Consider the following 24,518-nt stretch of genomic DNA (forward strand, 5'->3'; position numbering starts at 1 on the left):
TTTCAACAAATAGCAGTAAAATGTCGTTGTTAACTTCATACTTTAAATTAGGATATAAATTATAATATGTCTTTTGGAAGAGGCCAGATGGCATATATAAATATATTGGTAGTATAAAAAAAAAATAATAATCATTTTCTTTTTGGTAATATTATTAATTTATTCATTCAATAGACTTTTAAAACTCGAAATCTCACACATAAAAAAGACATAAAATTTAGAAAAAAAAAAATAAAAGAAAAAGAAAAGTGAGCGTTACCATTAGACCATGCAAGGACCTTCTAGCATGACACTATCACACTATCCATCAAGGCTTCTAAATAAAAGTTGCTAATTGCCTGGTTACAAAGAAATATTAAACTTAAATTCGTTACAAGGACTTAAAATGGACTTTTAGATAAAAATTGTTACAAGGATTGCCTTTAAAAAAATAAAATTGTTACATGGATTTTCAACCAAAAAAGATAAAAAAAATTGTTACAAGGATTAAGGTTGCCCGGGAAAGAAAGAAATCAGAAAAGGCATATGCCCAATTCAAACCCAATCACCATCATCATCATCAAAGAGTGTGCCCGGCGAACATAGCGGGTCAGAGAGACAGAGAGGGAGAGGGGCAGTATTTTTTTAATAAACAAAGCGTATCTCCATGATTATTAAACTTACCTTATAATCCGCTCCGCTGTAAAGCATCTTCCTTTCCAATATTCCTATCCAGAATTATAAACCAAAAAAAATATATATTATCCTTCTACTACCATTTCAAATTCCATAAATAATCCATTCCTCCTCTCCCAAAAGCTTTTCAAGCTTTCCCATATTTTTCCCACATAACCATTGGTGATTACTCTTTACACCCCTTTTTTTATTTTTATTTTCTTTTATCCTGCAATTTCATATCTTGTTTTACAGTTTTTAGTTCTACCTTTTTCTTATTTTCTGGTGTTTGGTTTGAATCTTGTGGAGTTGGGAAATGAGATTTGGATACTGGGTTTTTATGGTTTTGATCAGAACATGTTATTGATGCTACTTTCAGATAATGGGCAAGATGAGAAGGAAGCTAGAAATGAACTTGTTGGGGTTGGCAATGCTATTGGTTCTTCTAACTCTTCATGAGGTGAAGTCCCATGGAGATCATCCTTTCTCCAAAATTGCTGTTCACAACACAATATTTGCTCTTCATCATGATGCTTATGTTAAAGCCACCCCTTCTGTTATTGGATTGAAGGTAAATTTCTTTACAAAAACCTCTTTTTCTTTTTCTTTTCTTTTCTTTTTTTTTCGCCTCTCATTTCTTATCATTATTTAGTATATATAGCTTTTGTTGAAGTTTGATGGTCTTTAAGATGAACCTGAAGATTCTATGCCATTTTTCACTCTCTTTTAGGGGCAAAATACTGAGCGGGTAACTGTACAGTTCAGTTCTCCGAACCCATCAAATGATGATTGGATTGGAGTATTTTCTCCTGCGAATTTCAGGTGAATAGAGTGCTTTTTTGCTTTTTCTGTACTTTGTTTCGGTACCTCAAATTGATTGAATTGGAAGACCTTCTTCATGTTTTCAATATGCAGTGCCTCGACCTGCTATCCAGAAACTCGAATGAGTTCTCCACCATATTTGTGTTCGGCACCTATTAAGGTTGAAAAGCTTCGCTTTTTCCATGAGCCCTTTTCACGTACTTTCTTATCCTGCTCGGATTCTGAGTTCGAGAAGAACTCATGTTGAATCTTTCTTGTTTGCAGTTCCAGTTTGCAAATTATAGTAGTCCTAAGTATAAATATACGGGAAAAGGCGTGTTGAACCTACAGTTGATTAATCAGAGATCGGATTTCTCTTTTGCACTATTCTCGGGTGGTTTGTCAAATGTAATTTCTCCACTTAACAAAATTCCTGGAGCCAAACTACAGAGAAACATTATCTATTGTTGCTTCTTAACACTTTTTTCTCCTTTAAATTTAAGAGGCTGTATTTGAGGCATATGTTTGTTTCTTTTCTTTTTATTTGTTGTTGTAAAATAGCCAAAGCTGGTGGCAGTATCAAATAAAGTAACTTTCATAAATCCAAAAGCTCCAGTTTATCCACGCTTGGCACAAGGAAAATTGTGGAACGAAGTAAGTGCGGTTTCTTCTTTAGTGTTATTGACAAAGCTTCTATATATTCATGTCATAAATTGCAGTGTCTATTATGATTGAAATGCTATTCATTCTTCAACTAACTTTTGCCTATTAACTGTTCTACATATGGTTTTGTACGTTGTTTTTGTTTGACACTTAGATGACGGTGACATGGACGAGTGGATATGGAATCAATGAAGCAGAACCTTTTGTTGAATGGGATCCAAAGGGAGGTGACCGTGTGAGATCACCTGCTGGGACTTTGACTATTGATCGTAACAGTATGTGTGGTGCGTAGCTTTTCACCTTTGATTTGTTATTATAAGATACGTGAACAAGTTGGCTGAAAGTGCTTGAGGGAGGGAAAAAGTTACCTGTGTCTCAGAAATGGTTTCCTTTTCAACTATAGCATGCTCAAGCTCTTTTTTTTTTAAAAAAAAAAAAACAAAACAAACTAACTATATTTTCCTAGTTTTTTCTTGAGTTAAATATTTTATATGAAGAAAGGGGTATTAATTTATTATCTCATCAACTATTTTCCTGAGTAGATAAGGATTCTCAAAGTCCTAATATTCACTATTTAGCTTTCTGGTTGATATTTTACTTATTATAGTTAAATTCCTCAAAAACTTTCCAAGGCAAACATAATATACATTGTATTTAATTCATTTTATCCATGTACTTCCACAGGTGCACCGGCAAGGACAGTGGGATGGAGAGATCCTGGATTTATACACACTGTTTTTCTGAAGGAACTGTGGCCCAACAAAATGTATTTTATCGTTCCTTGTTATGTATCCATTTCTAGCATATATTGTTAGTATGAAGCGTGCTAAGTTTGGATAACATTTTTTTCTTAAACAAAATCTTGTGGGCTTAAGTATTATTATACAGAGGAATTGAAATTTGTTTAAAAGATGTTAAATGTTGCGTAGTTCCCTCTTGGACAGACATAGAACTTGACATTTAGTATGTTTCTCAATGATTCCATAGGTATATTTACAAGCTGGGGCATAAATTGTTTAATGGTTCATATATTTGGAGTCAAGAATACCAATTTCGAGCATCTCCTTATCCTGGACAAAATTCTCTTCAACGTGTGGTCATATTTGGTGATATGGGAAAGGTTTGAACTCGCTTTGAAGGGATATACAAATGCTTATAGAATACTGCACTTATCTCCCCAATCATGCTGATTAGGGACGTTAATCACATGCATAACCATTGTTGTTGTACCAGTAGAAGTAGCTATCAAGTTTATACATGGATTACTCATGATTTCTTGAACATACCAATTTATTCACCATTGTGATTACTATATTTTTTATAACAATATGATTACAAATTTTACACATGCAAAATATCTTGTGTAAATTGAGTTTTATGAGGGTGGATGGGCTGCTATATGCCTTTCCAGAGACGCTTCGTCAGTATATATGTCCACTATCTTTTCTATTGTTTCTTTATTAGCTTAACTTGAACTTTAGATGGGGGTGTCCTTCTTATTTGATGTTTTTACTTTCACTTTACAGGATGAAGCGGATGGGTCTAATGAATACAATGATTTCCAGCATGGCTCTCTCAACACTACCAAGCAGCTTATTCAAGACTTGAAAGATATTGACATCATCTTCCATATCGGAGATATATGCTATGCAAATGGATACATTTCACAGTGGGACCAATTTACTGCACAGGTGGAGCCACTAGCATCGACCGTGCCATATATGATTGCAAGGTTTGTAATTTTTAATATATTTGCGCATCTTGTTTAAGCAATCAAAACCATTTTTTTGGTCTTATGTGCTCCTTTTTGGCATGTCTGTGCAGTGGTAATCATGAGCGTGATTGGCCAGGAACAGGATCCTTCTACGAGAACTTGGATTCAGGGGGAGAATGTGGTGTCTTGGCAGAAACTATGTTTTATGTCCCTGCTGAGAACAGGGCTAAGTTCTGGTATGGAACATTGGCATCAATACCTGTAGGGTTTAATTAACTTTGTACAAGAATTATCGTTGGTGCATTTTGAAAGTGGTGAGATGTCATAAAGAGTTTCGCACAAAATTTTGGAGTTCTGGAGTTGAAGTAAATTTTTTGCCTCCATTTGTTTCACAATGTACTAAGAAACAGTATCAAATTCGTTTGCTTTTCCAGGTATTCCACTGATTATGGCATGTTTCGTTTCTGCGTAGCCAACACGGAACATGATTGGAGAGAGGGAACTGAGCAATATAGGTTCATTGAAAATTGCCTATCAACAGTTGATAGACAAAAGCAACCGTGGCTGATCTTTCTTGCACATCGAGTCCTGGGCTATTCTTCTGGAAGCTTTTATGTAGATGAGGGATCATTTGGGGAACCAATGGGGAGAGACAGTCTTCAGAAACTTTGGCAAAAGTATAAAGTTGACATTGCCATTTATGGTCATGTGCACAACTATGAAAGAACATGTCCAATATACCAGGTAAAGACTTTACAATCTTTAACTGTGCCCTATAAACTGGATATTATGCGACAATGCTTTAGCCTCTGTCAGCCATGTACTTAGAAAGTTGTTTTCCTGGTTTAAGAACAAAAAAATTGCCTTGAAGAAGAAATAGTTTTGTGAATCAAAAAATAGTTTATTACTGCATCGGTTAACAAGCTCTCTTTTTGCTACAACTACCTGCTTAAATTTTTTCTTCTCTTCTTACAACCTTCTATGTTTTATACATGTTCACATAATTTGTTCCTGCAATTTGGATTACTAAAAAGTATTACTCAAAGGTATAATTTTTTCCTTTTTCCCATTATAGAACACTTGCACGAACAATGAGAAGAAATATTACAAAGGTACTTTGAATGGGACAATACACGTGGTCGCCGGAGGTGGAGGAGCAAGCCTTGCTGAATTTTCTTCAGTAGAAACAAAATGGAGTCTGGTCAAGGACTTTGATTATGGATTCGTAAAACTAACAGCATTTGATCACTCTAACCTGTTGTTTGAGTACAAGAAGAGCAGGGATGGAAAAGTATATGACTCTTTCAGAATATCCAGAGATTACAGGGACATCTTAGCCTGCACTTTTGATGGTTGTCCAAGTACCACATTAGCATTTTGATTAATACATAATGAAGGAAAAGATTGTCATTATGTACCAGTATTCTCATAATAATCATGCAGTTTTGCATTGCATGCTTTACTAAAGTTGTGAATACATTTTTCCTTTTGTTTCAATGCCATTGTTGAAACTTCTTGGATAAAAAAAGCTTCAAACACCATAAATGGAAATTGGTTATATAACAAAATAAAGTGTTAACTAATTTTTAGGATCTATTTGGTGTAGTTGATGAAAATAGAGTTTTAATTTGTAGAGTTTTGTATAATAATTTTTTTTGAAATTTTTTTTTTATTAAATAGCTAATAAGCATTTGGTTTAAATGAAAAAAAAACTATATTAAATACTCATTAAATTTCCATGTTAAGCTCACATGCCTTGTAAAACAGTGAGAGCTTTCATGTTCATGTGACTATAAATTTCAAGGATATTTTTTTTTTTCCAACTGCTCCCCTCCTCTTCTACATGGCTAAGTAGCATGATTTATTTGGCTCTTTCATTTTTATCTTTGCATGCCTTTTGTATATGCCTAATATCTTTTAAATAGAAAATATATTGTCCACTTTGTTTTGCAATTTCATATTACAAAAGAGTGGTAAAGTTTCATCATCTGTTTTTAATGCATTTATAGACATGTTCTACACTTCGCGACTTTTGTACTAAATTAGGAAATAGAAGGTAGTTAAAACCCCTTGAATTTTTTTTATACCACTTGTGTACATTGGATGCTCACCTAGGCTCTTTAATTGAAATCAGAACTGCAGTTAGTTTTTTTTTTTTTTTTTTTTTTTTAACAATTACAAATTCCATATTTTTTGTATGTATAAACATAAACATTGATATCATATAATTCTATGTGTGGTTATTGTTTTGAACAATTTTTGAAGCTATAAAAGGAATTAAAATCAACAAAAAAAAAAAAAAATGTGAACATGGTCAATAATTGGACCTGAGTGCTGTTATTAAAATTGATAAGCATTTTGAATGTGAAAAATGTGATCAATAATTGGGTGAACCATAAGTGTGTTGCATATTTGCTATTACGTGTTCCACTTTTTTATCTTTAAGCTTGCCATGCCATTGAACCACTCATTTGTTTCTGTTTTGCCATAGATTCAATTATAAGACTAATAGTGCTCAAGTATTCTCTTAATAGGAATAATTAACCAAAAGTAGCAACCAAATTGAGTAAGAACATCTTGTATCCACTATTCTGCTATTGGCATTAGGAACCAAATTTAGTAATAAATTCTTGTGTCACCAGAATTATTGTATTATGTTGCTTTATTATTGTATGTGTATTATTTTATTTATTTATTTATTTATATATATATATATATATATATTTTTTGTAGCCAATAGTTGGGACCTGCAACTATTGCTTTTCTGAATGGGTAGCAAAAATTTCACATACAATTCTAATAATCTTTACACCTGTTTGTTTCTGATGCAGTTTAGTTCTTTTAATTTGTTTGTTTCTGACGCTGTTTAGTTCCTTTAATTTGTGTTTTTGGTCGTAATCCATATAATTGTAAAAATTAAGACTTCATATATAGACTTGGATGATAATTAGTTTAAAAATAAGTTATGTTAATATATACATTAGATATTTATTCTTTACTCTTTGTTTATTTTTTGTGTAATACATTTTTATTATGTCTACTACTAAAAATAATGATGACGGTTCAACTTTATAAAGTGTTACCAATGAAAAGATTTAGTGTTTCCAATGAAAAGATTTATACACATAATAGATGTCATGAACAAAAATGATATGAAAGATGATTAGATCACTTCAAAACAATTGGATTAATATGCTTGAAGCTCTAAATAATAAGTCTAAAAGAAACTACAACAAAATGCAAATAAAACAGAAATTCAATAAACTTTGGAGTAAGCATCGTGAGTTTAGTGAGCTATTGGCAAAAAACCTTGTACTTACAAAACACATACAACAACTTTCTTTCTTGTACTTTTTTTTTTCTTGGATAAAAATAGACTTTGTAAAAATTTTCTTTCTTGTACCTCCATAGTTAGATCTCAACTCCCTTCGCTTCTGTAACATGGAATCTCTTCTATTCAAGTTGATCTTCCTTTCAAATGAAGCTTTGCAAGATAGAAACTTCAACCAATGAATACCTTATGAAACTTTTTATTTTTATTATTATTATTATTATTTTTGGCTAAAGTTGAACACCATGGGACCTTCCTTTCAAATAAAGCTAAGTAAGATAGAAACTTCAACCATCGAATACCTTATGAAGCCTTCCTTTTTTTTTTTTTTTTTTTTCGTTGCTAAAATCGAACACCATGAAATTATCATAAAACTTTACCAAAAGATAAGGAATTATTAATAAAAGCGTACATAAATAATAAATAAGACTGTAATTATATTAATAATATTAATATATATATATATATATATATATATATATAATTATTTATAATAATAAAATATATAGAATTGGATATTATTAAATATGGATATGTTTATTTTAATAAAAATAAACTGTAATGCATTACAACACTAAACATTCTAATACAATTGATTCTAATCTACTATAATATAATACATTTTAATATAATATTACATATCAAACGCGAGACCATATACTTTTATTTTAAATGTTTTTATACCTTTTTTATTTTAGATTTTTTTAGTTGTTGCTTAGAATGATTAAAAACAAAAACAAAAAATGACGCCATCTATGTTTAAAATAGTTTTTTGTTTTAGAAACAATAAAACTATTCTAAACATTTGTATTTGGTCATCTATTTCCAAAAACAGTCCTAAAAAATAAATTAAAAAAAAAAAATCTGCTGAAAAACATAAAAAAAAAAAAAAAATTGTTTCCACTGTTTTGAAACCCACCTTCGCCTCTCACACCAGCTCCGTCACCGCTCACACCTGCTCACTTTCACCACTCTTCGAACAGATCTCGAAGAGCCACTCCTTCGACAAATTTCGAACAGGTCTCGGCTCTGGGAGTTCACCGATCTAGGTTTTTCTTCTCTTCTCAAATCTTTCAACATCAACCTCTATAAGCTGTTATTCCTGTTTCTGCTAATGTTTTTTTTTTTTTTTTTTTCTCTGTATACCCCGTTTTCTGGTAATGGGTTTTGAGTGTATGTGAGTTTGGTTTGTATGTATTGCTCAATTTTGGGATAGACATTCTAAACTGATGATGGACTTGCTAACGATAATGGGTTTGGGCTAGGGACTATTGTTCTGCAGTATAGTAAATCATAAAAAAATGGTGTAATATATGTTTTTTCATTCAAGTGAGAAGAACAAGAACAATGTTGGGAAATTTTGATTGCAATTTGCAAAACTAGATTATAGCAGGTTACAATTTTCTTTTGCTGCTTGTTGCATTCTACTGGGGTGTGTAATTGTTTTGCTTTGAAATTGTCATTGTAAATTGTGATATTGTTTCAAAGTGTGCTTTCAGTCTGTTATATTGCTTCCTCGAATTGAGGGTGGTGGTTGGATTCTGTACCTTCGATGTTTGATAATGTTATTGTTTGTGAGAATAAAAAAACTTTAACTATTAACTCCCTGTCCAGTCAGGGCATTTCAATGGATAAAGTAACAACTCAAATAGTTAAAATTTGTATGCTGCAACTTTTGTGAGGCCATGAGCTGGTGTGGTTGAAATTCTTATGTGGAAAAAGATTGGGGTTAGGAAAAGGTGCTGGATGATTTGTTTAACAAAAGACAAAAGGCTGCAAAGCTTGAAAATCTAGATGCCTGGGTTAAGAAAGAAAGATTTGACTGAAGACAGATCACTATATTCAGTTAAGAATTCAGGTTGCTAAGTCAGAGAAGGATGATTGAGGCCAAGTTGGTTGATAGGGCTTAATATATATGAAATTCTTCTACAGGAATTTAAGGTGAGAGTAAAATAGAACAACCGGAGAGTAATATTGTCTGAAATATCACTTAGGAATAGAAGAATCAGCCAAGATTTTTGAGGTATTTTGTGGTATTGGTGAGCCAGGGAATCTAGTTGAAAGGTTAGTCAAGGTTTGAAAATGGTGGGGCACATTAGAATTCAATACTGAGCCAAAGCAATAAAGAGTTGAGCTAAGCAGTTGAAAGTTATTTGTTTATTTATTTATTTTTTATTTTTAATTACATTACTAAATGAGCTAATTGGAAATGGGGTATCCTTTTGCGCTTTTTTCCTATGTGATTTGGAAGTGGGGAAAGAAAAGTATTAAGGGACTTTCACCTGGTATTTGATTTACAGAGAGAGAGAGAGAGAGAGAGAGAGAGAGAGAGAGAGAGAGAGAGAGGAAGAGAGTGGAGATATGGTTAAGCTTAAGGTTAGGAGGGTGAACGCACGGTGGTTTAATAGGCATTTATGGAGGAGAAGTAGTACACGTGGCTTGTTAAAGAGAGAGAGTGTGGACAAAATCTTATCACTTTTTCTTTTGGTAGTGATTGTACTCTGCAGCTATAGTTTTTCTTGTATGTTTAATTGTGAATGCTGCATCTTAAATGTTTAAGCTTGTTTGGACTTAGCTCTTACTTTAGTTAAAGAGATTTATAAATGACATTCTACCAATGCTAAATTAGGAAAAGGATTTGTTTTTATCATTTTGCTGTTTCTGTCATTGTTTTTTTTTTTTTTTTTTTTTTTTTTTTTTGTATGTACAAAAAAAAAAAAACGAAAACTGTTTAAAAAAATTTTGAAAACTATTTAACCAAACATGTTTTCTTTTTTTTGGTGTTGAAAACTTTTTTCAAACATCAATGGCCAAACGCTCTTTGTTTTCGTTAAACAAGGATTTTCTATTTTCAGTTCTAAAAATAATGTTTTGAAAACAGAAAACAGAAAACATGGCCAAACAAAGGCCAGCTTTTGGAATCAAATTATCTACTTTTGTGCTTGTGTTTCTCGAATACGTTGGCAAATGATTGGTTTGCTTCCTTAAACTATGTTTGAATGCGAAGGTAAGTTGAAATCTATGATTCAATGGGTCTTAACCTTGTTTTGGATTAAGAATAATCATTAGATCAGAAGGATTTTGATGAGAGTGAGAATCCTAAGGACTGATCACAAAATCTGGTAATGAATTTGAATCAAATTCTTCCATGGAAGAAATCAGTGAAAAATATGAAGAAAAAATATATAGTCCATCAATGAAGATTTTTTGAGTCCTTTAATTTGAAGATGAAAAATTAGGGAAATTTGAAGAAGAAAAAGAGCAATGCCATGGGAACCAACATGGACAAGAAAACGAAAACCAATACAAAATTGTATTTGGTTCACCAGCTCATGTGGACTGAAAGAAGGAAGAAAAAATAAAGAAGGTGATGGTGGAAGTTCTGGTTTTGATGAACAATGATGGGGTTGCAAGCATCAGTCCTTCACATAACAAAAGGAAAATGCACCCCAAAAAAAAAAAAAAAAAAAAGAGAAAGAAGAAGAAGAAGAAAAGAAAGAAAGGAAATTGGGTTATCCAGTTCTGCTTCTGATCGAATTAATTGGATCTATTGGAGGTTGGATTGTTGCTGTGCAACTCAAAATTGCTTGGATTTGAATTAGAAGTTGATAGGAACATGATTAAGGGAATAAATATGACACTCTTCTATTATAATCACAAGTTAGGAAAATTTATGAATTTTTTTTTTTTAAAGAAAAATGATTTTCCTTTATCACTTTTGTACTTGTGTTGTTATTTGTTGTCCTTTTGATATCTTCAAATCTTAGGCTCTATTTCAATTCAATAAAGAAAAAGTTTCAAATAAATTAATAATAAAAAGCCAACTTTTGTGTTGGTTAAACCTAACAAAGGTGTTGTTGTAACCATAATTGTAAATTTTTACAGAGTAAAAATTATATAGTACAATTATTTTGTGCTAGAATTTGCATATTTTATGACGCTTGCTTTTGATTTTTAGGTTCTTCTATTTTAGTTCCCAATTTGCACTTGAAATATGAAGGAAAAAAAAGAAAAAAAAGATGGATGTGCATTGTATGTGGATTTTAACCCCATAGTTATTAAAGGTTAGGATATGATGTCAAATGTAAAGGTCAGTTTATGAATTGCAACAATGGGGAAAGGTCAGGAGCGATGGTGTACAAATGCTTAATTATTATTCAAAACAAAGAAATAAAGTCTTTACCTCTTTCTTGGGACTTGGCAGTTAAATTTTCCTCATAGTTTGAATAAATTATTTTAGTGTTGATGTAAATTGTTCTTTTCTGTTAAAAGTTGAAGTTGGGGTTGCTTTTATAAGGGAAAAAAAAAAAAAAAAAACTATTAAAGTTTTAATTATCGAACCGTTATGGATACATTCAATGGTCAAGGACAAAAATATAAAAATAAAAAAACTGTTTTCTTCTTAAGTTTATATCTTTTTAGAAATTTGGATACTGGGAAAATGACTAACTATAAAAATCTCATTTATTAAAGTAAAATTATAGATTAATGAAAAAAAGTGAAAATATAGGAATAGTTGTATCTATAAAGTATATGACAAGTGCACACACAACAAAAATAAATAAAATAAAATAATAATTGTCATCTTTTTATATTTTCTTTTTTCTTATTCTTTCTAGCAGAAGCTCAAAACAAAACCTACGACCTGCTGACCACCGGCAACGCCGACGACCTGCATTGACAGCCCGGCTCGAATCCCCTCCGAAGGTATAGTAGTTAGTCCTTTTATCAATCATTATACTCCGTTTTGCTTCTAATCACTGACCCTCTTCTATATATAATTCTGAGTGGAATTATTAGATTGTGGAAGAAGAAGAAAGAAGAAGAATGCCGCTATATGATTGTATGCTTCTGCTGAAACCCCATGTGAGGAAGGATTCCATGATCGAGTTGGTAGCCAGAGTAGGCAAACATGTTTACAAACGAAATGGGGTTCTCACTGAGATTAAGTCCTTTGGACAAGTTCAGTTGGGTTACGGTATCAAGAAACTTGATGGAAGATATTATCAGGTTAGTCCTTTTTACAAAATTTTTCTTTCATTCCAGTTGATACTTCTATTCTCTCTAGTTTGCCGCTTCAGATATCGTTTTAGCTTTCCATGGAACATTTAACATTTTTTTCTTTTTTCGCTTTTACTTTTCGCTTTATACCAGCCTTGTTACAGAATAGGGGATAAAGTAGTTTTCATTTTTTATTTTTTATTTTTATTATTTTTATTTTTTTAAGCGCTTTATATTTGCAATTTTTATTTGATTGGTGATGATGTGAAGAAGATGATGGTCATGTTAGATTTGTCAGTCTTCTATTGCAATAAGCAATAATTTGATAGAGAAATATCTTTAAGTGGGTTATCATTAGTAAGTGAAAAGGAGGCATGAAGAACGTGCAAAAACCAATCACACATCCTGAAAATTTGTATTTTTCCCAATACACTGCTCTTTCTTAGCTTTTCATAGTAAGATTCTGAATTTCTAATGAAAGCAAGAAGCGAAAATTCTAGGGAATGGCTTAGAATTATATTATTTGTGTTATATATGTATTGTATGGCTATAAACCCACCAAAAATCTATGTTTTTTGAACTATCATAGATAGTTGGAAGTCGTTGCAATTTGTTGCTACAATGTCAAATGGAGATGATGCTTTGATTGAAACTCGCATTCTTGCAGAAGTTCTTCTGCTAATGGTTTCATTTTATGTGGTTCTAAAAGTTGGTTTCTTGAGATATATTTCAAGAATATGAACAATTATTGATATTTCATAAAAGGAAAACCAACTGTCATCATGTAGATTGCGAAAGAGATTGGTAACAATCAAAGAAGTTGAGATCATATTGTCATTCTTTCAATTAAGTTTATAACATTGTGCTTAGGAATGGCAATGGAACATGGAAAGCAAGTTAGACCTTCTCCATCCTTGCCCACATTCTTGTTCCCCATCCATGCCAATGCCTTTCTTGGCATCTTGAACCTTCCTTAGCTGTCCTATACTCATCTCTGCCCACAAATTCCACCTCTATAGCTGTTCCTTTACGAGTGGGCATTCATGGGGACTCAAAACCACTGTTAATTTTTTCCATCTATAGTTTCTCTGGAAGTTGAAATTCATGTTGATGTTGAAGCCCAAAGAAGGGGTAAAAGAAAAATTGTAAATGAGACATAAGGGTCCAAGTCTTTGAAATCCTGTTCATAGTGTGGATAGACATTTTTTGCTGACTATTTTATGTTAATGGGTTGGACCATTTTCAAGATTTATAGAAAGTACCAACTTTAATATTCATTAATGCTCTTATCTGACTTTTATGTGAACTGTGCTCCCTAATTTTAAAGCTGTCAAAATTTCAAACTCACCGAAAACATAATGGTAATGATTAATAATAAATAATATTAATGATGAAATGAAATTAGTACAGATGAATTTGAGGAAAGTATCTGGCTTTGTTAATCCAGATATTCTTAATCCTGTGACAATTCTTAGGTTTGGTCCAAGGGTGATCCCTTGAGGTTTTTTCATATGATCTTGTTTGAGCTTTTTGTTGTTTTAATAAATTATTGTCTAAAATGAATTTAAGTGTAAATTATGGTCTGTGGTCAACTAGTCATATCTCATGCTTCTGCATTGAGAGGCAAATTTGAAAAATAAAATTTAACATATTTTGAATTGAATCTTAACCCTCCATGACAAATTGACAAATTGTACTTTCTTATGACAATCAATGTTGTTGCAGATTGAATATGGAGAAGCCAGAAATATACTTCTTGAGAGCTTTGAAACTTGTCACAAATTCCAAATTTATAAAGCATATGGAGTATAATTTCATGATGCTCATGCGTTGTTAGATTTTATAGATTACATTCATAAAGATGAAACATAAGCATGAAAGAAACATTTTGCATGGAGAAACTGCTGACATTTGGTAGTTTGTTCTTGTTGCTGGTAAAACATTAGTTGGATATTATGTTTGAAATTCAAGAATATTGGTTCTTATGGGTGCATTTGGCTTTGTGCGAACCTGTTCCTGGCAATAGGTACATTTATTATTTTATGTGATACTTAATGCACGCTACCCTTAAAGTATATACATGCATACACATATATATATATATATATATATATAGATATGCTATATGTTTACTTATGTGGTTAAATATGTAGAAAAAACATACATGCTTCTTCTTTTGTCCTTTTCCTTTGGACATTATGCATGCATATTTATGTACGTGTATTATATGTATAGTATAGGTAGCTTGTAAGGGAAAAGAATATGATAGTAGAGAGTTTCAATGTCTCATAAAATGATCATTGCGCATTGGATGTTTGGTCCCTTCCTTTCTCATCCGTATTTCATTTGTGTTTTCCTTCAGTTTCTTACAGAGTCTATTTTTCTACTTGAATCTTTAAAAAAATGGACGCTCCTTATGAGCTGATTGGAACTTTCCTTTAATCGAGTAAATGAAACACATTATTGTTTTATTTGTATATGGTATAGGGCCAACTTATGCAGATGACTATGATGGCTACGCCCAACATCAACAAAGAGCTGCATTACCTGAACAAAGAAGATCGTTTGCTGCGATGGCTTCTTGTTAAACACCGTGATGTAAAATTTGGGTTGGACTTTCTTAGTGAAGATGATTCTAGAAATGAACTCAGTAGATTTCCTCGTAGCAGCATATTTAATTTTAATGAGGATGACGATGATGATGATGATGACGACGACGACGACAATGACGAATATGATGCGGATCAAGAAGGAAAACAGAGTTGACAGTTATTCTGTCATAGCTATTTGTTTTGCATTAGGTTTCATCTGTTGGTATTTACTATTTTGTTGGATTGCTTGTATGTTCTGTCACACTATCAGGTGACGATAAGTGGTATGGCACTTTAGTGAATTAGCTCATCATTCTTTTAGAGCTGTTGCCTGAACGATGGATCTAGACTCCTTTATTTCTTAGCCAGTTGACAAAAACAAAAGATGAACTTTAAAATAATTTTAGTTTGTGGATATACATGAGAAAAGTTCTTGGAATTCCAATTTTGTTTCATCTCCTCATTACAAAACAGCTAAAATATCTTATGAGTTTGTATTCATTGGTTTTGATTGGGTACAATATATGAGAGCTATAATATTTATCTAGCAGTCAATTACGGTTCATTCATTTTATTTGGTCAAAAGCTTTCTTTCATTAGCAGTTATGAAGGTGCAAAAGTGATGTGGAAGCACTGTTCCACACGTCCACTGAACAAAAGTAGGGTAGAGAAAAAAGCCGTTTAAGGTGACATGACCATGAAAATATAATACGGGTAGAAAGTTGGTTTTTTATTTATTGATTTATTTATTTGCTTCAAAGAAAGTTGATTTCATTGTTCAGCATGATGAAAGGCAGCTATTATTATCCATAATTTGTGGTTTGGAACAAGGAAAAGCTTAGAAGTGGAACAAAAATAGTGGAAAACAATAATTTAAGGTGGATGGGCTAAGGCAGAAGGAAGGTTTGAAAACTTCAGGTATAGAGAATATCCAGTTGGCCCATAAACGCGCAAATTGAAAATGTTTTCACATTACTTTTTTAGGCTTTTGGTGAAATGTTTTCTCATTACTGGTTGAAACACCAATTTTACATCTAAAATAAAATCTTCTCAATGGATTTTGTTCATGATTTTTTTTTTTTCCTCCCCTTGGATGGGTATCTTAGCATCAACCATGAGATCGAAATTGGGTTTGCTCTCTCTCTCTCTCTCTCTCTCTCTCTCTCTCTCTCTCTTTTTATTTTATTTTATGTTATTTTCCTGGTCTTAATCAAGTTGGGTTTGTTCTCCTTAATGCATAATAGCTAGTTTTTATGTAACCCAAAGAGCTTCTATCAAGTTTTGTTCTTTTATGTTCTTTACCTCCCTTTTAAAATCACGGAGGCCATAGTGTGTACATCTTTCTGAAAACCTTTGTCATCCATGGAATAAATTATGGGCCTGTTGTTGACTGTTTTGTTTTTGTTTTTTGATTTCTTTTTTTTTTTGGTTGTATTTCTTGAAATGGTTTTCAAAATAATTGAAAAGAAATTGTTTTACGAAATCAAGTTGGACAATTTATCTTTATAGGTTGGCACCTAAAGCTCAACCTATAAAGAGAGTACTTTTAGCCTCTATACTGCAGTACAACTTATTTGCTTATCTTCTATTTTTTTGGCTTGGTTTGAGCTGTCTGTGTTCACAAATGTTCTTCCTGTATGTCAACAAATGTGGAATGAACCCTTGAAACATGGATAGCCTTTTATACTGCAAGCTACAATATGATTTATCTAGTGTATTAAGAATTTGCTAAGCTGCAGGATAATTTTATCAATATGATAAGCATTAGAAGTGGACTTTTGCCCTTAACTTGGAGGGGAAGATATAGTAGGAATATTGAGGAAGTGACCCATTCTATGACCGAGGTTGACAAATGCAGGGGCAAGTATACAGGGCAAGCCAAAGGATGTTCTTTTGACAGATATTTACAGTGAGAATGAAGTAGGTTCTAGCAATTCAATACAGGAGGAGATGAAACTAGTACTTGAAGTTGCTTTTCTTTGTACTCAAAGCAGGTAATATGATAGGCCAACCATGGAAGATGCATTGAAACTTCTATCAGGGTTAAAGCCACAAAGAAAGTAACTGAAACTTTTTGAAGCAGCAGGGCTATGATTTTGGCTGCACATGGCTATATATATATATATATATATATGTGGAGGCATAACATATATATATATATATATATGTGGAGGCATAACATATACAGCAAATAGTTAACTCATAACACTGGTCGTTTGTAGTTGATTTGGTTTTTGTTTTTTGCTTTTGTTTTTTTTTTTTTTTTGTTTTGTTTTTTTTTTTTTTTGTTGGGGGGGGGTAACTTTGTAGTTAATTTGTTTAATAGCTTTGTTTCTGTCATATTTTATAATTGTTCTGTTTTATACTTGTTTCATGTAAGTTTGTGTATTTAAAATCCAGTAGGAAATTCAATGGCTACAATTCTGTTTTATACTTGTTTCATGTAAATTTATGTATTTAAAATCCAGTAAGAAATTCAATGGCTACAAGAAAAAATTAAAAATCTGTTTGTAGCAAAAACGTTTACAGTGACTAGGAGCTCATTTCCTGCACCATATCTGAATCACTTTCCAGTCCCTAACAGCTTTTAGAAAATTCCAAATTGGTGCTGCTTTATTACCTTCACCCATGAAAAATCAAAGTCGAGATCCAAAAATCATTACTGTACTAAAAAATAATCAAATGAATCAGGTTTACAAGAAAAAAAAAAACAGCAAACTCCAGAAGAGATTATTGAGATGCAGTTCATTCCGTATTTCAATGAATACCCAAGTCATGTAACGGAAACTGGGTACTAAAGCCTCTGTAAATACCCCTGGAAGGAAAATAAATGGTGATCGTAGGAATAAAAAACATAGCGATTTAAAACAGATCATTAGCTGCTCTTAACTTCTGCTTACTATTTGACCAACGTTCTAAAACATTGTCAATTTCACAAAAAAAAAAGCTCCCAAACTGATTCAGATAATTAGCTGCAAAGTGTGCAGAAAGAATTGCATACTGAAATCCAATAAAATAGAACTTGGTTCTACAAACTGAATAAAGAATTTGTCATTCTTTGCAAGATTATGATCACAAAATATACATTCCGTTGACAATTCAACAGAGTTTGAACAACCAAATACGGCTAAACCATTTCAATTGGAGGTGCAACTTCAAACCAAGAGCCTTAACAACACCCTCAAAGTTGGGGAAGAGAGTGGGACGAAGCCATTGAGGGAGAGGAGGTGGGAAAGCCTGGTGGCGTAGTTGGGAGGCGTCTTGAATGCCACCATTGGCTTGGTGGAGTGGGCCAGAGCCGGTGGTTCATGCATGGCCATTGTCATGGTGTCTAGGAATGTCAACGGAACACCGCGAGCTGGTTTTTAAAATCTCATCCTCTTCCTGCGGAGAATTTTTTATCCTGTTTCCACAGTTTTCTTCATTTCTTTAGAGGAGGAATGGGGATAAAAAATTTTCAATCGAAGACGGATCATGGTAGTTTTACCCGCTTTTTTTTTTTTAATCATTCGTATAATGTTTTTCGAAAAATTTATATAATTTTTTTTTTATGAATAAAATATTAATAAAATAATTAAAAAGCAACAAATATATAATAAAATACATCAACATAATGTTGGCAGCCAATGTTGAGAACTTATTATTAATGCTTGTAAAAAACAGAAGAAAATGGTGTTTTACCTAAATAAAATTACAAAAATAAATAAATAAATAAATATATATACCGGTCCCGGCTGCCTGTCGGTGGCAATTGCCATTCCTGGTGTCCGTGGGAGACTTTTCTTGCCATCGTTACTGCATGATATTTTTATTATTTAAAATTTCATTTTTTATATTATTTTAAAAAATAAGTTTTTTACTTTAATTTTTAATTGGACTTAATACATAGAAAATGCGGGATCTCAAACTTTGAGAAATTCCATTTTCAGTCACTATCTTGTCTTGGATTACAATTCATTACAAACACAAAACGAAAAAAATAAATAAATAATACAGAAAAAAGAAAAATAAAAAATTTACACAACTGGAAAAAAGAAAAAGAAAAAAAAAATCATGAGCACTTGGAAGATGAAACAAATCAGTTAAGAGCTTTTGCTTATGATTGAACGCTGCAATATTCCTCAGTCTTGATCATGGGATATAGTAAAATCAGGCACCTCTTCTATATTCTCTGCAGGCTAATGGGGATTTTCAAAGGAGAGATTAGTTGGGCAAAAATAAGTAGAGGTTGAAAGCCAATATATATATATATATAAGTACCTGCCACATTTGCAGTAGACGCCATAGCAAAAAATCAATGATCATAACCAAGCAAAAAAGCTTCCCTGCCCATGCTCCACATGAAAGATACCTATTCCATATTCTATGTAATTAGCAACTTTTCCATACTCTAGCATCAAGATAAATGGATCAGGAAATTTATGTGACCAAGGGTATTATGAAATGAGGAAATAAGATGCCATCCAGATTATTTTGTTTTGAATTGTACAGGTAGTGATCATAATAAAAAAAAATCCATATACAAGAGATAGTTCCCGTAATAGAGATCTATTTGAGCATCTAACTTTCAATAGCCTACCGCGAAAGTCGTTCTAGAAGATTTTGATTTGAGCATTTCAAAGCACGATCGTACACAATCTCTGTCCTTTTGGCAACATCATGCCAATTGTAGAGTTCTTTCATCTAGAAGCAATTATAGAATCAACGAGAGTATAAATAACCAGTGTTCAAGTAGTTGACACATTCATAAAGATTTATTTATACCATAAAATATACTCACACGGTTGTGCATGATTTGCGGATCAATCTTGGGAAGTATAGATATTGCCTTCTTGATTGCTTGTACCATATCATCAGGATCTGGTTCAGCTAGTACAATCATATCATCTGGTAGAACCTACAGCCAGTCAGAGGATTAGCTAAATAAACTATGTAAGGACATTCCTGGATGTTATGTTATTTTAAGAAACATATAATTTCCACAAAGTTGAACGTAAAGTAGCAAATTTATATTGTTAACAAGTTAAGAGGAGAATTTTTCATATTACACACCTCTGGGACACCTCCTACGCGTGTACTAACAGTCAACAATCCACAACTAGCAGCCTCTAATATGGCTATGCAAAAGGCCTCTGTCAAAGAACTGCAACAGGCAATAAACTACATAAGACAAGGATCCAACAGAAATCAAAACCCTGAAACAACCATGTCTTGGTACAAAAGAATTCATTCATGTATGCATTTGAGATTACAACAGACAAAATTATAAGGTATCCCATATATAAGTACCTGTTTAAGAATATATGGCCAGAAATAAGGACAGATCGCACTTGGGCATGTGGTACAGCACCCAACATTTCAACTCGATCTTGAAGAGAATGTTTCTCCCTCATCTCTTCTAGCCGCACACGTTTAGGTCCATCTCCCCCAACAATGAAACGAACCTTATCATACATTTCTGAATGAGATGAGAAGCCATGAAAATTACGACATCCCATGATGTTAATAAATTAAAGTATCCTGAATCATTCTTTTCTTTAGTAACAAGGAGAGCGTCTTCATCAGGCTATATACATGCTATCACTGAAAGATATGAATATATCAAGAGAACATCAACGTCCACCATAAGCAGTTTGAAAACCTTAAGAAATGCAATCTTTCATAAAATTTTCAACTAGACAAACAGAAGCATAGAAGCAAAAGCTAAATTGCAAACAGAGCATGTTGCAACAAGTAAACAAATCTCTAACAATAAGCACAAATCCACAAGTATATAATACCTGATTAATCAATATAACGAAAGAAATCAATTTAGAGTATCAATTTTCTTATATCCATACCTAACATTCAAACTTCCTTGCTTTCTTGTTCAAATAAATTTTGGTACCTCATGTAACTTTAATACAATATAATAAAGGCTGTTACCTTAAAATTACCATCCTATAGCTTAAAAACATTTAATGACATAAAACATATGACCTCCACACATGATTTGCAAAAGATTGAAAGCATATTTCATTCTGAGTCCACATCAAGGAAGATAACAAAACATACACTATACGTCAATAAGTGTCAATCAAAATTGCATAAGCAATATGGTGCTTCATAACTCACGTTGGGATATAGACGGCAGACTTCAGGAATAACTTCAACCAGCAGATCTGCACCCTTCCGGTAAACCAATCTACTTATAACGATGATAATAATTTCATTACCACTTGGTCTCTGTGGAGCAGGCTTGAACATTGCTGTATCAACAGCATTAGGTATTACAAAAACCTTTTCTGGTGGCAAACCTGATCGTAGCACCGTGTTTTCTTTACTTGTATGAGAGACACAGATGGCCTGACTTACATCCGCTAAAGTAAACTGCAATACCTTGTTCATGTGGATGCTCCCCACGTCGGCAAAACCATAGAGTGAATGATCAGTAAACACAACCTTATACCCCATAGTTCGAGCATGCATCAATGCTTCATGACAAAGTGTTGAGAAAGCTTGATGCCCATGTACCAACGATATCTTTTCTCGAATAAGGATAGTCCTTATAATCGGTAGAGTCCCATAGAAAGTTGGTAATGTATTCTGCATAAGGAAGGGTTTCCATGGTACATAGTAAACTTTCAGTCCACCAGTCATATACCTCACCCCAGAACGAGTTCCATAAGCATGAGTCATAACCACCACCTGAACAATCCGACAAATATTAGGTCCATAAATATCATCTTTTTGGAAGCCGTTATGGGGACCTCAATCTGATTGTGAGTCACATAAACAGCAAGCTGCCACATCCATTTGGTTTTCATAGCGAAGCAATAAAAAATTGAAAAGACAGTAAGCAAGTCCAAAATTATTCTTTCAACGCACTAAACTACAAACAAGTACCTACATCATATACACAAGAATGTGTGCAAATACACAGACAAATTACTTGTATACTTAAACAGAATAAAAGCACTCAGCACGTAAACAAACTGAAAGATCTTGTCTATTCTCTGACCTTGTGACCAAGCTTCAGCAGGCATTGAGAGAGATAGTAGATGTGATTTTCCACGCCACCAAAGTTGGGGTAGAAAAAATCAGAGACCATCAGAATTCTATGCCTTTTCTTCTGGTCACCCATTAGATTATCCCAACAGCCTTCAAACAGAGTTTTGTTTACAACTTTTCCATTAAATCTTAGCTCTAGTTATCTGGTTTTCCAGAAAGCAACAAATAATAGTCAGTTAGGTTTGAATAAATCCCAAGTTTCTTGTTACCAAAATGTAAAGAGTCAGAAATTAAAGTCAATCCTAAGTTTCTTGGATCCAAACACACACAAATAGTCAAAAAATGGAAAACTGGAAAACTGCAACAAGCAATACAGAGGGAGGACACAACGTTTTGATGAATACAACAATTGAAAATCAATGGCTTTTACCAAATTCTACTGCATTAATTTCCATACAGATCATGGTAGATACTATATTCAATTCTATAAAATAAAATAAAAATAAATAAAACAAGCAAACAAACAAAATAAATACCTTCAAGGAAAAGACAGAGGAGGATTAATCAAGTAAAAGGGTTTGAGAAGTAGAATTGGGAGATTAGGTGTCGATGCAGGTAAGGGAAGGCTCTGGTTATCAATCAGCTTTGCTGTCGCTGAATTAACTGGTGAACAAAAAGGCTAAGTATTATCTAGAGTGGCCGGACAAGCAGAGAAGACGGCCGGAGATGGTGAGGCCGCTGGATTAATGTGGATCAACGGGCAAGGTGAGAGGTAGTGATGCTATGCGAACTACCACATGGAGATTCAACAATTTTGCGTTTTATATTTTATTTCCACAATTAACACTTTTTGGCACAAATGGAAACGAAAGGCTATACAAAACTTTCCAAAAACAAGGTTTTTTTGTTTTTGTTTTTAATCATTCTAAGCAACAACTGAAAAAAACCTAAAGATAAAAGATGTATAAAAACATTTAAAATAAAAGTATATGGTCTCACCTTTGATGTGCAATATTGTATTGAAATATATTGTATTGAAATGTATTATATTGAAGTAGATTAGAATCAATTGTATTAGAATGTTTAGTGTTTAATGCTTTACAGTTTATATTTATTAAAATAAACAAATCCATATTTAATAATATCCAAATCTATATATTTTATCATTACAAATAATTATATATATATATATATATTATTAATAATATAATTACAGTCCTATTTATTATTTATATAAGCTTTTATTAATAATTCCTTATTTTTTGGTAAAGTTTTTTGATAATTTCATGGTGTTCGATTTTAGCAACACAACAAAAAAAAAAAAAAAAAAAAAAAAAAAACAAAACAAAACAAAAGCTTCATAAGGTATTCGATGGTTGAAGCCTATTTTTGCCTAAGAAAAACAAAACGTACAAGAACGAAACTTCTTGTATGATTAAGGTTTTTTGCAACAGCTCACTAAACTCATGATGTTTACTCTAAGCCTATTGAATTTTTGTTTAATTTGCATCTTGTTGTAGATTCTTTTAGATTTATTATTTAGAGCATACAATTTTATTTATAACATCTATTATAATATTTATATAAATTTTTTCATTGGTAACACTCCATAAAATTGAATCTATTTCTATCATTTTTAAAGGACATCGAAAAAATATACTACAGAAAAAATAAACATAGAGTAAAGAATAAACATCTAATGTATATATTAACATAATTTATTTTTAAACTAATTATCAGCCAAGAAGACATATATGAAGTTCTAATTTTTACAATTATATGGATTACGACCAAAAAGACAAATTAAAGGAACTAAATAGCAGAAACAAACAGGTATAAAGATTATTAGAATTGTATGTGAAATTTTTGCTACCCATTCAGAAAAGCAATAGTTGCAGGTCACAACTATTGGCTACAAAAAATATATATATATAAATAAATAAATAAATAAAATAATACACATACAATAATAAAGCAACATAATACAATAATCCTGGTGACACAAGAATTTATTACTAAATTTGGTTCCTAATGCCAATAGCAGAATAGTGGATACAAGATTTTCTTACTCAATTTGGTTGCTACTTTTGGTTAATTATTCCTATTAAGAGAATACTTGAGCACTATCAGTCTTATAATTGAATCTATGGCAGAACAGAAACAAGTGAGTGGTCCAATAGCATGTTAAGCTTAGAGATAAAAAAGTGGAACACGTAATAGCAAATATGCAACACACTTATGGTTCACCCAATTATTGATCATATTTTTCACATTCAAAATGTTTATCAATTTTAATAACAGCACTCAGGTCCAATTATTGACCATGTTCACATTTTTTTTTTTTGTTGATTTTAATTCCTTTTATAGCTTCAAAAATTGTTCAAAACTATTATCCATGGAGACACTTACTGTTCATTAACATGGACAAGAATTATGTAATATTGAATAGGCCATAATCAAAATAGCTTGTCAAATTATATAAAATTTTAGGTTTGAAATCGCTACCAACAATAAGAAAAAGTGGTCTTTTAAAAAAAAAAAAAAACACACACACACACACACACACACAGAGTCATCACCCGTCGGTGGTAGCCTTGATAAGATATTCCGTGTTGTTGAACTGTTGGTTCAACAATATCTGTTTTGCGTTCAAGTTTTTGTCTTTTTGGACTTGGTTCCATCTTATATTCCAATCCCCAATTCATTTGTGGAATATACCAAAAGTATGGGTCACAAAAACAACTTTGCTCTTCACACCACCCTGATTTGACGC

At 32.3% G+C, this 24,518-nt stretch overlaps 3 protein-coding genes across 5 annotated transcripts; 2 read left to right on the forward strand and 1 right to left on the reverse strand.

Moving 5' to 3' along the window:
- The first annotated feature begins 520 nt into the window (after positions 1–520).
- Positions 521–5,424, forward strand: LOC107428816 (probable inactive purple acid phosphatase 1). The gene is made up of 13 exons (XM_016039406.4): positions 521–837; positions 1,034–1,225; positions 1,385–1,476; positions 1,570–1,636; positions 1,741–1,863; positions 2,017–2,109; positions 2,273–2,402; positions 2,803–2,884; positions 3,106–3,238; positions 3,645–3,850; positions 3,943–4,068; positions 4,267–4,576; positions 4,908–5,424. The coding sequence occupies exons 2-13, from the start codon at positions 1,037–1,039 to the stop codon at positions 5,211–5,213; spliced, it is 1,857 nt and encodes a 618-aa protein (XP_015894892.3). The 5' UTR covers positions 521–837; positions 1,034–1,036; the 3' UTR covers positions 5,214–5,424.
- Positions 5,425–7,980: 2,556 nt separating this feature from the next.
- Positions 7,981–15,194, forward strand: LOC107429063 (uncharacterized). 2 transcript variants are annotated; one of them, XM_025078387.3, is made up of 4 exons: positions 7,981–8,212; positions 11,783–11,870; positions 11,964–12,173; positions 14,652–15,194. In XM_025078387.3, exons 3-4 carry the CDS (start codon positions 11,991–11,993, stop codon positions 14,928–14,930), a joined length of 462 nt encoding a protein of 153 aa, XP_024934155.3. In that variant the 5' UTR covers positions 7,981–8,212; positions 11,783–11,870; positions 11,964–11,990; the 3' UTR covers positions 14,931–15,194. The 2 variants fall into 2 exon arrangements, with proteins under 2 accessions (XP_024934155.3, XP_015895187.3); XM_016039701.4 differs by having other exon boundaries at positions 11,786–11,870.
- A 3,458-nt stretch (positions 15,195–18,652) lies between these two features.
- LOC107429062 (phosphatidylinositol N-acetylglucosaminyltransferase subunit A) lies at positions 18,653–22,647 on the reverse strand. Of its 2 annotated transcripts, XM_016039699.4 has the most exons (9): positions 22,282–22,643; positions 21,756–21,948; positions 20,870–21,442; positions 20,045–20,199; positions 19,808–19,898; positions 19,536–19,652; positions 19,335–19,438; positions 19,016–19,106; positions 18,653–18,933 (listed from the first exon to the last, which is right to left on the reverse strand). In XM_016039699.4, exons 2-9 carry the CDS (start codon positions 21,876–21,878, stop codon positions 18,877–18,879), a joined length of 1,311 nt encoding a protein of 436 aa, XP_015895185.3. In that variant the 5' UTR covers positions 21,879–21,948; positions 22,282–22,643; the 3' UTR covers positions 18,653–18,876. The 2 variants fall into 2 exon arrangements, 1 of the variants encoding a protein (XP_015895185.3); XR_009635152.1 differs by lacking the exon at positions 18,653–18,933 and having other exon boundaries at positions 19,538–19,652; positions 22,282–22,647.
- Between the last annotated feature and the right edge of the window lie 1,871 nt (positions 22,648–24,518).

The sequence above is a fragment of the Ziziphus jujuba genome, chromosome 12 (genome assembly GCF_031755915.1).
Source record: "Ziziphus jujuba cultivar Dongzao chromosome 12, ASM3175591v1".
Lineage (NCBI taxonomy): Eukaryota > Viridiplantae > Streptophyta > Magnoliopsida > Rosales > Rhamnaceae > Ziziphus > Ziziphus jujuba.

Coding starts and splice junctions, on each gene's coding strand:
- LOC107429062 (XM_016039699.4), bottom strand. CDS start 21,878: ATGGGTGACCAGAAGAAAAGGCATAGAATTCTGATGGTCTCTGATTTT. Junction 19,899..20,044: donor GGCCATATATTCTTAAACAG/GTACTTATATAT, acceptor TGCCTGTTGCAG/TTCTTTGACAGAGGCCTTTT. Junction 18,934..19,015: donor GTCTACTGCAAATGTGGCAG/GTACTTATATAT, acceptor AATCCCCATTAG/CCTGCAGAGAATATAGAAGA.
- LOC107428816 (XM_016039406.4), top strand. CDS start 1,037: ATGGGCAAGATGAGAAGGAAGCTAGAAATGAACTTGTTGGGGTTGGCA. Junction 2,110..2,272: donor AAGGAAAATTGTGGAACGAA/GTAAGTGCGGTT, acceptor TTTGACACTTAG/ATGACGGTGACATGGACGAG. Junction 2,403..2,802: donor TGATCGTAACAGTATGTGTG/GTGCGTAGCTTT, acceptor GTACTTCCACAG/GTGCACCGGCAAGGACAGTG.
- LOC107429063 (XM_025078387.3), top strand. CDS start 11,991: ATGCCGCTATATGATTGTATGCTTCTGCTGAAACCCCATGTGAGGAAG. Junction 12,174..14,651: donor TTGATGGAAGATATTATCAG/GTTAGTCCTTTT, acceptor TATATGGTATAG/GGCCAACTTATGCAGATGAC.